The sequence below is a fragment of the Acanthochromis polyacanthus genome, chromosome 1 (genome assembly GCF_021347895.1).
Source record: "Acanthochromis polyacanthus isolate Apoly-LR-REF ecotype Palm Island chromosome 1, KAUST_Apoly_ChrSc, whole genome shotgun sequence".
NCBI classification, from domain to species: domain Eukaryota; kingdom Metazoa; phylum Chordata; class Actinopteri; family Pomacentridae; genus Acanthochromis; species Acanthochromis polyacanthus.
In genome coordinates, this window is record NC_067113.1 from 65,776,088 (window position 1) to 65,791,360 (window position 15,273).

The 15,273-nt window shown below is 41.5% G+C and overlaps 1 protein-coding gene across 1 annotated transcript in view; it reads left to right on the forward strand.

The window, feature by feature from the left end:
• slc41a2b (solute carrier family 41 member 2b) overlaps positions 1-15,273 on the forward strand; it is a 75,300-nt gene that overhangs the window by 32,529 nt on the left and 27,498 nt on the right. Inside the window, exons 9-10 of the mRNA XM_022219791.2 lie at positions 9,602-9,733; positions 10,265-10,413. Of these exons, the coding sequence (XP_022075483.2) occupies positions 9,602-9,733; positions 10,265-10,413 (281 nt within the window). The remainder of the gene's footprint in view (positions 1-9,601; positions 9,734-10,264; positions 10,414-15,273) is intronic.

The following is a 15,273-nucleotide window of genomic DNA, read 5'->3' on the forward strand; positions in this document are numbered from 1 at the left end:
CATTTATGATAGGTGGGTATTGACTGAGCTTTTTGAAGACAAAACTACAACTAACTAAACTTCTAGTTGAGATATATATAGGGGCTTATCAGATAGCATTTGGGACACTCAAGTATACTAAAACTACAGTGAGTACACCACTACAATGGTTAGTAAACTACAACTACAGCTAGTACACTACAAGCTGACACTGAACCCCATGCTGAGTCTCACAGCAGTGATGTCACCAGTGTGCCCTGGTTGTGCTTTGACATCACTCTTATAAAATATTACACACCAATAGAGCCTGACCACAGCATTTCAATGAATGATCATGGATGTCTGCCTTCAACTTAATGCAATATCTGTTATCAAACAGCTTCTGAAACCCCTAATTTTCAGTCACATTATTGCTGCCATTTTAAAACAGGTGGCCATATTGGAACTTAATTCACACCATTGAGTTTTTCCAGTCAGAATACATTCATTTTGATGTTTGGATCATGAACACGTTTCTGTTCATTGAAGTTCTACTTCGAAAACCATTTCTTTGCATTTAACGAGGTGGTCAGCTTGAAAACTGGTGGCTATCTTGGATTTTCAGCTGGATAACGTACTTTTCTTAAAATGCACATCCTAAACATCATTTGTGTCAAATTTGGTGCTTGTATCACCAAGTGAAAGATTCTTATGGAATATTGAATTAATCTGCCCCACTATAATGCTGAGTGTGTACTGAAGTCGGTCACAGTTTGGAGTTGCTGATGCTTGAAAAATCCGAGTTATTACTTAAAAAGCAGAAACAAACAAGTCGATCTTTTGAAAAACACAGTTACTAACTTTTCACAGTTGGATAATTCCCCAAATGTATTTATCAATCTCTTAGAGGACTCAAATAAATGCACCCCCTGCTTTTAGCCTACACGGGGGCTATTTTTATACCTGGTAAAAGGTACTATTTTTGCTTTTGTTGTTAACTTTGTGTTTTTTTTCCCAAAATATTTTTTCCTATTTAGATTTGACAGTCAGTAAAAACGTAATCTTAGGGTGATGAAAATTTTTTTGACACCTTTGCCCCAGAATACATTTTAAAAAAGAACAGAAAAACAAGCCCAGATGTAAATGAATGATTGATGAATGAATGAATGAATGTGGCTAGTATGTTACCCTTGTAATGATAACTATGACAAGTTAAAAGACTGCTGTGAAAAAGAACTGTCATGAATTAGTATTGTGTACATGTAAAATTCTCAAAGAAAACACACACCAGCATTAACAAGTTAATTCAAAATTTAAAAAAAAAAATCAATCTGATATGAATATTATTTGTATGTAGAAATTAGAATAAATTTAAAACTGATTTAAAATTTATGCACATGTACGGTTTTTACACCGATTTTTTTTGTGTGTTTTAGCATTAATAAATGCCCAATAATGTTCACTGTTAACATTTAGACATTGCAAACATCACTTTCATTGATAAAGGGATGTGTGTCTCTCAGCAGGAAGCTAATAAACTATTTCACAACAAAGAAGAAGTATTGCTTTAATTAGTTGTGACCAGTTTAGAGCTCTACAGCTGAGAATGTGATGCGTAGAAGGTTTATGTTTTATTTATTTTTGTAATGGGACAGTTCGTATTAATGAGCATTTACATGTAAATACTAGAGATCATAGCCATACATTCGATTTCCATCTCGGGTCCCATTAGCAGATTAAAAATAAAAAATACAAATAACATAATATCATAACTGAGCAAAGACATACAAAAAAGAAAAAAACAACAACACAGTGCACAACACAGACAAAAGTTGGTCGAACAAGGTAAGCTACCAAGCAATAATTAATTAACATTTGCACATGATTATATTGCAGATATCCCTTTGTTGCCATTGTACATCGTTATACGACACCTACCCCTCTGTCACTATTACAAAAGATTCCACTACTTACATCCCTCTGTCGCTATTACACATAGTTGTACATAATGGCGTGTTTTTGGTTTTTCAAGAGATAGATCAGGCACCCCTGTAGCTCAGCTGTGGTAATGAATTCGAGTCTAAATGCTTTTCCCCCATTTTTCTCCCCACATTTCCTGTCTCTCTCCACTGTGCATTATAATAAAAAGGCAAAAAAAGGAAATAATTCAGTTTGTAGGATTAACTACTTATTAAAGTTAATTTATGCACTCGTTTTATTAATAAGGGGCACCACCTCGCGTTATGATTGCGAGGAAATTAATTAACATTAATTAAAAATTGATTGATTTAAATTTGGATCAGTTGGTCACTCTAATATCTGAATGTCGAGAATCCTCGAAAAAGTGACCTGTCAGACACACATAAATGCAAAAAGACTGTAATTTTGGTCTAAGTGGAGGACATTTATTGACTAATCTAATAACAACATAGTGATTGAGAGAGTGACAAATATAATGTATACATGCATGAGTGAATAAAGGCTGTGTGTGTGAGAGAAGATGGGTGTACGTGTGTGTGAATGTTTTGTATCTGCCTTAAATCTGAGATTATGGTACTGAGTAATCAGACCGCTGAAGAGATGAGGTGATTAAGAATTTGGAATATGAACAACTGGTAAGTGGCTAAACGGAGTTATTAATATTAGACCAAGTTATTGTTATTGACATCAACCAATAGCTCAGAACACACGTCAGCTGGTCTTACTTGGTTGAAGAGGGGTCACCCAAAAGCTCAGGGGCTGGGACGCGGTTGCGAGTCGCACGGGGCTTAGTTGGTTCCCGAAGGGAGACTGGAGCCGTGCCGCTGGATGGTTATGGCAACAGTGGTGCGTCCTGCCCGCTTCAAACTTCGAGTGCCTGTCTGGGTCTGGCTCGACCCAGTTCGATTGGTGCTCAGCTGATGGTGGAGAGAGCCGGAACAGCTCTTTTCTTCGGTTGATAAAAAAATAACTTGACAAAACTGAAGGCTCACGTTGTATTTCTGCCGGCCGGTTTGGCTGAGGAACGGAGCAGAAGTCTAGATGGAGCCGCTGTAGACTAGAAGAAAAAACTGGAATGGGATCGAATTGGTTCCTATTAAAAAAAAAAAAAAAATCGCCGGTAAACAAAATTTAGCTCTGTTTGTTGGAAATGAGCAAAAATATCTATTCTGAACAAAAAGGCAATGATTAAAGAAGTCGGAGTTATCAGAGGCCCGCTCTGATGACCGCGAGGGAGCGTTTCAGAGTAAAGAGAGAGAAGAGGCGCGCCTTTAAAAAAAGAAGATTCGCTTTGACGTGGTTCTTGTAGCAAGCCAGAAGAAACAAGAGAGAGAACAAAGGCACATGGAGGTTTTATAGTTTTGTGGGTGAAGAAGGCGGAGAGCTGGAAGTTTCGGCGCGACTTTCTCGGGGTCTGGAGCCCTCCCCTTGTCTCCAGGAGAGGAGAGATGAGATTTAATCAATCGTGGATTTGAAATATTAAAAACGCACAAAAAGGGGTCTGCTTACTTTCCTACCATGATCCCTAAACTCTTATTTTAATACGATCAAAGATAGCATACAGAGTATACCAGCAAACAAATATAGGAGTTACTAGTTCATAAATATGTGTTTGTGTGCTTTATCTACTATTATATGTACCACAGTGAAAACAGAATAATATGACACACATATAATGACGAATAGAACAGTTTTCTATGTCTTTGTAATCTGAATAAACAGAGTTTTAGTATTAGAAACAGTGAAATTCCTGATAATGTCATGGCATTCCGACGTCAAAAGAGGACACTGTTGTGCTGTGGAAGAGATGGTGTTAGATGTCAAACAGTAAGTTTACTAACTTTCAAAATAATAAGGCTAGGAACATCAGAGTTGGACCAAAATGCATAACGTGTTCTTAGTATAACATTGGTAATCACAAGATCATCAAATACATTTCCGAAACATGAGTTTTGAGAGAGTTCTGTGAATGAGCAGAGAGAGTCTTTCTGCAGCCCCTCAGGGTGACGAGGAGGTCATTGATTATTAATGACCCCTTATCTGATCACAGAGAGGTACAGAGACGGAGCGGAGGTTCAGCAGGGGGGGATTTATCCAAGCATTCCCCCAGATCTGCGAACAACAGTTCTTTAAATGGTCATTTTGAAAGGTGTGATGAAAGTTCTGTGTCCACACTAGCTCTCTGTAAGAGACCTGGGTGTCCTTCCTGTGAAAGTAGAAACACAAGACAATATACATGTCCCAATCTTCCTACAGCAGGGATGGGGAACGTCCGGCCTCCGGGCCGTATACGGCCCGCGAGACCATTACAAATGGCCCGCAATGCAATACAATTTTTATATTTTAGATCTTCATTTATGCATATATGAATAAATAAAAAATTATGGGCGGAATAATTGCCAGGCATTAGTTTTCTGAGAAAAAACAGACGTGTCCAAGTCAACGTCAGGGTCAGTGAATACAACATGTGATGTACGTGTCATTGCATTGGGCCGGAGTGATTAACACAAGACGAGTGATGCATCATGGCGACTGTCAAGAAAAGGAAGGTGGATGCAGAGTGCCACGTATTCCAGGAAAAATGGACAAATGACTTTTTCTTTGTTGAAGTGAAAGGCAAGCCAGTGTGCCTTGTGTGTGGCGAGGCGCTGGCGGTGATGCAAAAGGCAAATGTCGAGCCCATTACAGCTCGAAACATGCTAAACTCCAGGAGTTGAGAGGACAAATGCGTTTGGATAAAATTAACACTCTTCGTCGGAGTTTAGATGCGCAACAAGCAGCTTTCACACAAACACAGACTGACAGAATATTACGCGTGCAAGTTTTGTGGTGAGTGAATTAATAGCCAAGAAGCTGAAACCTCATGCTGAAGGAGAGTTCGTGAAGGAGTGCCTGGTAGCCACCGCGGAGCTTCTCGCGCCCGACAAAGTGAAATTATTTAAAAGCGTCAGTTTGTCTCGAAGAACTGTTTCAGACAGGATTACTGATATGGTGCAAGATATTGAAAAAACATTGAAGAACACTGCAAGAGACTGAGTATTTTTCTCTGGCTTGTGATGAGACAACAGACATCACAAACACAGCGCAGCTTGGCATTTTTGTGCGTGGGATTACGACCGAGTTTGAAACGAAGGAGGAGTTGCTGTCTTTGCAAGCCATGCATTGCACTATTAAAGGTGAGGATTTGTTCAATCAAGTTATTGTGGCCATGAACAATTTTGAACTGCCATTTGAGAAGTTGAGCGGCATCGCCACTGACGGAGCTCCCGCAATGGTTGGCACGCAAAAAGGATTGACTGCATTAGTCAAAAAAGAAATGAGCCGTCCGAGTCTGGATCCAAGTGATTTAGTTGTATGCCACTGTATCATACATCAAGAGAGTTTATGTGCACATTCCCTGAAGCTTACCCATGTGATGAAAACAGTTGTGTCCACCGTAAACTTCATTAAAAGCAGAGGGCTGAACAGCCGTCAGTTCATGGAGCTACTCAGCGAGCTTGAGTCAGAGTATGGTGATCTGGTGTATCATTGTGAAGTGCGATGGCTGAGTCGTGCAGATATGCTCGCGTGGTTTTATACACTGTGGGAAGAAGTCAGACGCTTCATGGAGATGAAGGGGAAACCTGTTGTGGAGCTCAGTGATGGCAAGTTCCTCTGTGATCTGGCCTTCATGGTGGACATCAGCAAGCACCTGTCAGAGCTAAACATGAAGCTGCAAGGTCCCAATCAGCTCATCAGCTCTCTGCTTTCAAATGTGAAATCATTTGAAGGGAAGTTAAGGCTGTGGCAAGGACAACTGGAAGGGGGAAACACTGTGCACTTTCCCACCCTACAAGAACAAAAGCCTGATGTTACAACTGAATATGCTGGTGAGTGTGCAAAACTTATCCAGGCATTTGATGAGAGGTTTCATGATGTGAAAAATATACAAAAGGAACTCGATATGTTTGAGACGCCATTTAATGTGCAACCATCTGATGTGCCAGACAACCTCCAAATGGAAATAATTGAGCTGCAAAACAACAACGAGCTCAAAGCCAAGTACAACAACTTCTCTCTGCTGGACTTTTACAAACTGTATGTCCGTGCTGAGGATTTTCCCATCCTGAGGAGACATGCCCTGAAGTTTGCATCTCTGTTTGGGACAAAGTACCGCTGTGAACAGTTCTTTTCAAAACTGACTCTTGCAAAGACTCGCCTCCGCTCAGGACTGACTGACTCAAACTTGGAAAACCAGCTTTGAGTAGCATCATCATCACTGCCAGCTGACATCAGACGCCTCGCTAAAGAGAAACAGTTCCAGCCATCGCATTAGGTGAGTCTACAAATGCAGCAATCATGAGGCTTAGTACCACAGCAGTTATAGACTTTCTTCATCTTTTTTTCATCACTTGTTATGTGTTCAAAATAGTATGGCCCTTGGAGGACTTTATAAAAATTGAAATGGCCCTTGATATGAAAAAGGTTCCCCACCCCTGTCCTACAGGAATACCTATGAGAGTCTGCACAAAGGAGGTTTTCTTAACCAGGGTCAGATGTCATCATAAATGAATTTGAGGCTTTTGGTGGAAGGTGGAGATGTCTCTGGGCCATAAAAATCCTCTTTGGAACACTTGGTCTGTTTGTTTGAGGCCTCTCTGGCTGAAGAGAGCTTGTTTTTCCCTAAGGTGAGATCTCCTCAGGAATGTTTGGGGGCCCTTAATGTGGATGTCGCCTACAAGTTGTAAATAGATTTGGTGGCAATAGCCTGTTTGCTGGACTAACAGAATCCCACTACTTGCATTGTTTATGATCCTTAATTGATTAATTAGCGTTAATAATTTAACTGATTAAAAATATATTAACCAATAAGGCAGAAAATGATGAAAATATATTGCAAATTAGGTAGTCGTAGTACCTGGTAGCTATGGGTTAATAAACTTATTTAAAATTTGCATCTCTATTTGTTGCCATTGTGCCTGTACAGAGATTCTCACCCATGCCTGTGTCCTCTGACTGGGCAGATAGGTAAATTGATGTTCGTCAAAAACAGATTTGGATTAAACTACTTATTTTTTGCACCTCGGACAGATCCACATCAGCTGTTTTCCCCAGCCTTCACTTCCATTTTTAACACACAGACATGAGGTTGACATTAATTTTCTCATCTCCCTCTGGGTACGAAGACAGAAAAGACTATCAGGGTGTTATTTAGGGCCTGGCATCAGATCAGTGGTGTACCGAGATTGTGAGGGCAGGAGGTGAGAGGATGGAGACAGATGGGGGTGAGTGCTCATTGTGAAGTTATGTCTGTTTACAAGCCCAGTGGGAGCAGTGGTAATGCTCCAATAAAATGTCACCAGGCAGACAAAGAGACACAGTAGATTGCATTAAGTGGACATCACCCTGAGGTGGTGGCTGTGTCTAATTTAATATACTCACCACAATAATTGGGGGGTGGAGGGTCTGAGACACACATCCTTCGTCTTCTTCGTGGTGTATTGTTTTCACTACAAAACCGCTTCAGTGTCAGTACCAACCACATATAGAAGATCTGTTTACCAGCATCTGATTTATGCATTTTTTATGGTTCTGCATAAAGACACCTCTCTCATAGCTTTCCTCAGTTCTACCCGGAACAGTTTTTTACACGTATACAGACGAGCTTAGCAGAGCGCCTCTCTTCTCTCCTACTTTGAGCTGCTCTCTGCCCACCTGCCTGTGAGTTTCTTGTTTCTATCTGTATGCATGTGAGCTCTCCTCCAGGGCTTAGTCACCAGACTGTGGCAACAAGGATGAAAAACACAGGAAGTTAGTTAGTGTGTTGCTCGCTAAAGGAAAGGTGTGATAGCTCGAGCACATGAATGTAAAATAGCGGTGTATTTTGTCAGTACAGATGGCACTCCACATTTTCATGACTGGCCATCTGCTTGATGTTAATTAAAATGTAACATGAAGAAAATAGAACTGCAAAGAAAAAAAAATCCTGTGATCATTTTGCAGTCTTGGATAAATGTACAAAATGCTGAATGTGAATGTCATATTCAGCATTTTAGTAGTGCTGTTAGTAGTCAAGAAGACTACTAACAGGGGGAAAAAAATCAGTTTTGGCTCATTCTCACAAGCAGACCCTAAATTCATAGTAATGTTAGAGCAGTAAGATAAATGAGAGGTATGAGAGCTGAGAACCACCCAGAACTAAAAGAAAACACCAAGATGAGAGAATATATAAAACACAATTAGATGTAGCAACTGAAAGTTTCTTCTTGTTTTCTTCTCCACTAATTATGTTGCAGCCCTTAAAGCTGGATATCTAGTTGTGTATTGATGTAGCTGCGTAGCCTTTGCACAAAGATGCTGCAGTCAATGGGTGCCTCCTCAAAAACATAGCATCTATGGATTAACACACTTACACAGCATTCATCTCTCCCAGTCTCAACCGATGAAATATGCAACCATGTCAACTGCACAGCAATGGCATTTATTTAGCAGTAAGACAATGCATTATTGCTCTAGTAAATTAAATGTTATGTAAACACAGGTACAGTCGGGGAACTCTCACCTTTTTGTCATAACAGTTCTGAGGGGAGCAAAACCACAATACGTAATTGTGAAAGGCGCATCTGTTTGTGTGTAGTGATGATGATCCCAGTGGGTGATATCTGATGCTCCTGAGGTAATTGCAGTGCTCACTGACAGTTAGATAACACCTGTCAGGCTAAATGTTACACAGCTTTGTTTGAAAATGTTGCATTAAATAGATAAGGCATATTTTAAACGTAAGTTAAAGTGCTTTTCTTATTTTGTCTGTTGTAAGCAGCGTATTGTATGGAAGCAGTTGGGTGAAAAATATCTGTGGTCACATCAGTATCAGCAATAGGCCAAAATATCTGTAAAAGTCCTTTGTGATGCATCATTAAACTCTAGCTTTCTAGTCATTTTGTGACCCTTCAGGAAGATCACAACCAGTTGAGATGCCACCCCTCTACAGAATGGGATTTCCTCATTGTCCATACTGATAGATCTCACCTACTTTGTCCTAAGTGCTGAAGAAAATGTTCAGTTAGCCCTTTTCCACACTTAACATTTTGACTCTTTGGGCTGGGATTTAGACCAAAAACAAAATGCAATCCAGGAAGTCAAAATCGAGTAACAACCGCTTATCAAGCCCCAAAGCACAATAGTTTGTAAACGTTAAGAGGCGGGGGATTACACCTCTGGAAAGTTTTCACCACTGCAACTCTTATCTTTTGTCATGACAGTTGTGAGGGGATGGATGGATGGATGGATAGATAGATAGATAGATAATTACAATGTGACCCAGAAACAAAATAAAGATGTCAGCATGCAAATAAGAAGCTTAAAGGATAAAAATGAGTCTAGTGTTAGATTGTTATGCAGATTTTTCCAGGGGAAAAGTGAATAAAACAAGATTTCCCAAGCTCAGTAAAAGCAGCCAGCACCTGCAGCATAATCCAATCATTTAAGCATGTTTATAAGGTTCCACTTATAAGAGTAATGAGGTGATGTAAGTGGTAAAAAAAAAAAATATAAGAGCCTTATAAATTCGTGGGCCCAAGGGACCCAGTCACAGTGACATGGCCCTGGAATCACAAAACAAAAATAGAATGCAGTCTGTAATGTTATTAGTCAAACCTGTGCCTTTTACACTGTCCATGTGCAGGTATTGGGGGTAACCTGGTGGCCATCCAGTCCAGCAGGATCTCTACCCACCTGCATTTCCACTGTGCTCCTGGGGAGGTTCCTGACGAGGCCAAGGGCTGCTACTACCCCTGCCGTACATTCTGTGGTACAGGTCAGTCCAAGCACGCCGAGCCCATTTCATAAAATCAGGGATTGTTTTCTAACCCCGACATGATACGTTAGAACACATTAATTATTTAGGCTATTACGAATTCTGGACGAGTTGTTCCTGACAAGCCTTCAGTCTGACACATTTTTCTTGGCTTTCACACAAGTGAAAAGCAGGTTTGGATAAAATGGTTTATATGAATGCTCTCAGAGTTATAACGAGGCTTTAACTTGAAAATTTGACGCTGGGATTTTCAGCTCTTCTCCTGTTGAGCTGGAGTACTGCTGGTTCTCTGTTAATCCATCTTCTGCTACACCAGGTGTAAATTAATTTCTTGTCAGAAGTCTTAAATGAAAACCAGCAGGACTCTGAATCCCGGGGATAGTAGGTGGACTGGTTCTGCTAGCATAATTCACCAAGTTATTCATTCATGTATTTTAGAAAGGCTGCAAATGTTTCTCTGTTGCAAAAGAAATCAATCTCTCATGTTCCACTTTGAGCTTTCCTCATTCAATTTTGTTTGTACTTGCTTAGGAGCCAATCATCGCTCTGCTCAGGTGCTTCTGCTTTTAGTGATCCCTGGTCACCTAATTTTCCTTTACACCATCCACCTGATGAAGAGTGGTCACACCACGCTGACACCTATTTTCATGTCCGTCTACCTGGCTGCTGCTATGCTGCAGGTGAGCACATGATGACCCTAATGCCAGATATGTAAGAGGTTTTAGAATTCTAGTATAGTAACTCCGAACAAAATATTTAGGCTCAATCTAGTCCTAATATGCTAGAACAGGAGGGGGTAGTAGAGGTGGAGGCAGGAGTAAAGCAATGAGAATGCGCAGCATGTTGTTGTATGCAGACTGGCTGAGAGTCAAATGTCCATCCATCCATCCATCCGTTTTCCTCTGCTTACCTGGTTCGGGTCGCGGAGGCAGCAGACGAAACAGATCATTCCAGACATCACCTCCACTCAGCAACGCTTTCCAGCTTTTCCTGGGGGATCCCGAGGTGCTCCTGGCTAGATGAGATACATAATCCCTCCAGCAGGTTCTGGGTCTGCCCCGGGGTCTCCTCTCAGGCGGATGTGCTCGGAAAACCTCAGAGGCATCTGAATCAGATGTCCAAACCACCTCAACTGGCTCCTTTCGATCCGAAAGAGCAGCAGCTCTACTCCAAGCTCCCTCCAGATGTCTGAGCTTCTCACCCTAAGTCTAAGACTGAGCCCAGACACCCTATGGAGGAAGTTAATTTCTGCCGCTTGTACCCGCAGTCTCATTCTTTCGGTCACTACCCAGAGCTCATGACCATAGGTGAGCTCCCTCTTCACCACGATGGTTCGGTACAGCCCTCGCATTACTTCTGACATCGCACCAAGTCCATCTTTCACTCCATTTTCCCATCACTCATGAGTAAGATCCCAAGATACTTGAACTCCTTGACTTTGGGAAGCAACTCCCCCAACCCAAAGGGAGCAGAGAACCATGGCCTCAGACTTCGTTGGTGCTGATCCACATCCCCGCCAAACCACTCCAGTACGTGCTGAAGGTCATGGTCTGGGAAAGCCGATAAAACCATATCATCCTCAAAAAGCAGAGATGCGACCCTGAGGTCTCCAAACCAGACACCCTCCTCACCCCGGCTATGCCTTGAGATCCGGTCCATGAAGACCACCAGCAGGATCAAAGACAAGGGACAGCTGTGGTGGAGTCCAACACCCACTGGAAATGTGTCTGACTTGTGCCGAGTATAAGGATACAGCTCTCACTTTGTTTGTGCAGGGACCAAATGGCTCGTATCAGCGAACCCAGTACCCCATCCTCCTGCAGAACCCCCACAGAGCCTCCTCAGAGATAGTGTTAAAGGAATACATGATTTGAGGTTATGTGGCTATAAAATAACTTGTGTCCCTGTTTGAACTTGCGCATGATGCAGTCTCTATAGTTTAAACATGAGAGAAATGAATATCTTTTTGCACAAATATGCTGATGTGTTTTTTGTCTGTGTATGTGTTTGCCGTCAATCACTCCACATTATCTGTGATTATGCAATGCAGATTTGCCATACAATCTTCAGCACAAAGTTAATTTTCGCCCAAGCTCATCTTGCATTCTGCTGATTCCGTAATTATTTGGATGCAAACATAATTTTCTCCCCACTGAGAATATGAATGAGTTCCTAAGGAACATGATTCTGCGGATGCGTGTCTCCTCCTTGCCCCCTGTCTTGAAGGAAAAGAAGCAGGTGTGTGTATCCTGTGAATTCCTAGAGCGTTGTGGTTTCAGGCAATGCCTGAAGGAATGTGACTTCTGTGCATTTTTGTTTTGGCAGCAATTAAGATAATTGCAAAGAAGAGATTTGAATTATGAATGGCTGCTTTTACTTCTTCAGGTGCACTGTGATCGGTCTGTAAGTTTGGAATTTTAGGAATCTAGTTGGTGTGTTTTTGTGTATGTGTCAGCCTCTTGCTGTGCTTGAAGGCTTTTTAAAACTCCCTAAATCTTTAATGCAGACATGGAACATTAGGATGTAATCCTGGCCACTGAGGAGTTGGAGACTTTCCAAATCAATTAAGTCCATAGCCAGTAGAGCTGCTTTAAGGGTCCTTCAGTCCAGATAGAACATGAAATGTCAGAGACAAGCCCATGGGGTTGGAAGGATAAAAGGAGTTGAATCCAACCTCTTTCACATCTCAATATTTGTCAGCAATAAAGCGAGAATACTGATTAGTTTACTGATTGGATTCAAGAACTGAATTCTGGTTGCAGGTTTCTTCACAGCTCCACAGCAACGAGTTTATTATGGAATAATTGTTTATTGAAGAATGCCACAGAAGTTGCTCACAGAATTGCATCTGCATTGTGCAGACACAAACAGAATGGCAGATAATTATTAGGCTAAATAATGTAGATAATGTCAAGGTTCTATACAAGCTGAAGTCTTGCCTACTGGTCAACATTGTATTAATCTAAGCAGGGGAAAGTGCTGAAAATACAACACAATGAAGAATTGTCATGTTTCAGTCTGCATTGTTCTTGGAAATTTGGTTTCAATGGCTGCACGTCTCAGCAGGCGACCCTTTTCAGAAGAACAGTAACTGCAACGAGCTGCGAGCCGTTTCCATCTAACTGTTAGGCTTATTTGAAGCAAGCCCTTGACATTTCATTACAAAATGCAAAAATTGTTTCCATTAGCTGGTTTGGAACAAGCAAATTTAACTGTGCGGCGTCATTAGATGGTGACCATCTTGGCAACATAAAATAACCAGAGTAGAAGAGGAGAAAACCAGTTGTTTTCCTACCACTTAACAAGCACAAAGAAGAAAATGCAAATAAAGCTTTGTTTATATACCAGAGAAAAATTGAGAAATGTTTTCTGGAATTTTTTCAGTCTAGAAGTTGTAGTTAATGCTTTATGTCAGTTTGTGTTGGACAGTTTCCTGGTGTTGGGAGGCAAAGACAATACTTAATCGCAACATTTGTTCCTATCTTCCAATTATATGCAATGATTCTTCTCAAGTGTAAAAATCTGTTTTTAAATTGGCCGTTTTATTTAGATATTTGTGATTTCCAGGAGCTTTTCTAAAATGATGCCTTAAAATGCACAGAATGACACATTATAGAAACATGGCTACTTTACACTGCACTACACAGCTGCTATACACACACACACTCTGTCTGTCACAAAACACAGCATTTAGGAGTCAGAGCCAGATATTTTTTTTCAGGCTTTGGTCGAGACCAACATCAAAGCTGAAAGAGAGTAAATATTACACTTAATTTTGCCAGCTTTAAAGAAACACCTTTGCGACGATAGTTGCTACGCCATTTCTGTTGGATGTGTAAATTGTCGGTCAGTATAGCCTTCTTTAACTCTTGCCTCAGGTTAAATCAGGACCAGCTCTCCGTTTAAAGGGTTAGATTCTATCTGCCTATTAGTATTCCACCTAACAGGTTTCAGCAGAATGATTAAGCTGGTGTCGAGGAATACTCGCCTAGGTCCTAACTGTCTTCTTCCAAACGTCTTACCCCTCTTACTCCAATAAATAATCTCTTACTAAGCAGCCCTCCTAAGTAGTAGAATTGATTTATTGACCACGTTTGTTAACGACAGCTTTCCTCTTAAAACTGTGGCACTTGTTGATATTCCTAGGTTCGTTTTAGAGGTTTGGAAAACTAACCTCAGGGGTAATGTTTAAATAACTAGTTGGATTAAAGTAACCTTTAAGAACCATTAGATTTAATGCACACAATCAACTTAACTTTTTACCACTATGCAGAATAGGTGAATCATAATCATTTCATTAGACTTCTCTTTAAATGCAATATAGCGTTTTATTAAGCAGTTATTAGCAGGGGCACAGCATTAATTCATGATTAAACAATTTAATTATTTCTGATTATTTCTAACTTAACTAAATTAAACTAAGCTGAGCGTACCTAAGAATCTTCTCTAATTAGTAAATTTAGAGAGAGTGGACAGCGTGGCCAAGCTGCCACGCCCAGTCTTGACCTGCATCTGGGAGAGCCACTCGATCGACCAGTAGACTCGGTACGAAGTCTTCTTTGTGGGCGGAGGGTGTTCTTCCTAGGCAGGGGGAGTGGAAAGGTCCTGAAAGCCAATTGTTGGTCTGGCAGTTATCTTTAGTAGCAGCTGGAACACAAGTGCGGGCGTCTCAGCTGTCTTCTCAGTTGGATGGTGGTGGTGGAAAGCTCCCGTCTCATCAGGCTGCGGTGGGTCACTGGGTCCTCCAGCCCCTGGAGTGGAGCAGCCCTCTGCTGCTGCCTCCTGTGCCTCTCTGGATGCCATGGGTGCTTGCCTCTCTTCATCTCTTTGGACAACTGCAGACCTCTCAGGACTCTCCTTTCAGCAGAGTGTGGTCCTCGCTTGTTGAACAAAGTCAGAAAAAGACTTGCCTCCAACGATGTTCTCAGCGAACTCTGGAGCCTAAGTCCCACGCTGTCTTCATGTCTCTTGGGCGAAAGGTCCGATTTCGGCTCTTCAGAACTTTGCAGGGTACCCGCGGATCCTTAAAAAGTATTAAAAAGTCTTAAATTCGTGTATCTAAAATTAAGGCATTAAAATGTCTTAAATTCATTAGAAATTCCTTAAATACAGTAGTCAGTGGTCTTAAATTGTCGGGTCTGTTTTTTTTTACTCAGGGGGACTTTGAGTAACGTAAAAGTTGCGCCGGAAGTTTAATTTCAGTCGCGCGCAGACTCCTTCTTTCCTTTCTTCCTCGCGTCACCGGTCAGTCAGGATGGGTAAGTGCAAGTTTAAGCAGTGTTGGCTGGAGAACAGTCGTTTTCAAAGCTGGTTGAAACCTGTTGCCAATCTCGAGGAGGCCAGGTGCATTCTTTGCAAGAAGGATTTCAAACTCGGCACCATGGGAATTAAAGCGGTCGAATCGCACATGCAGGGCGCTAAGCATAAAATGGCGACAGAGAGCCAAAGAAAAAACCCAGGCATCTCTCATTTTTGTGTGGGTCCAGCGCCCCAGCTAACAACAACCGCCGCTGCTACCGGTGCTGCTACCGCCGGTGCGA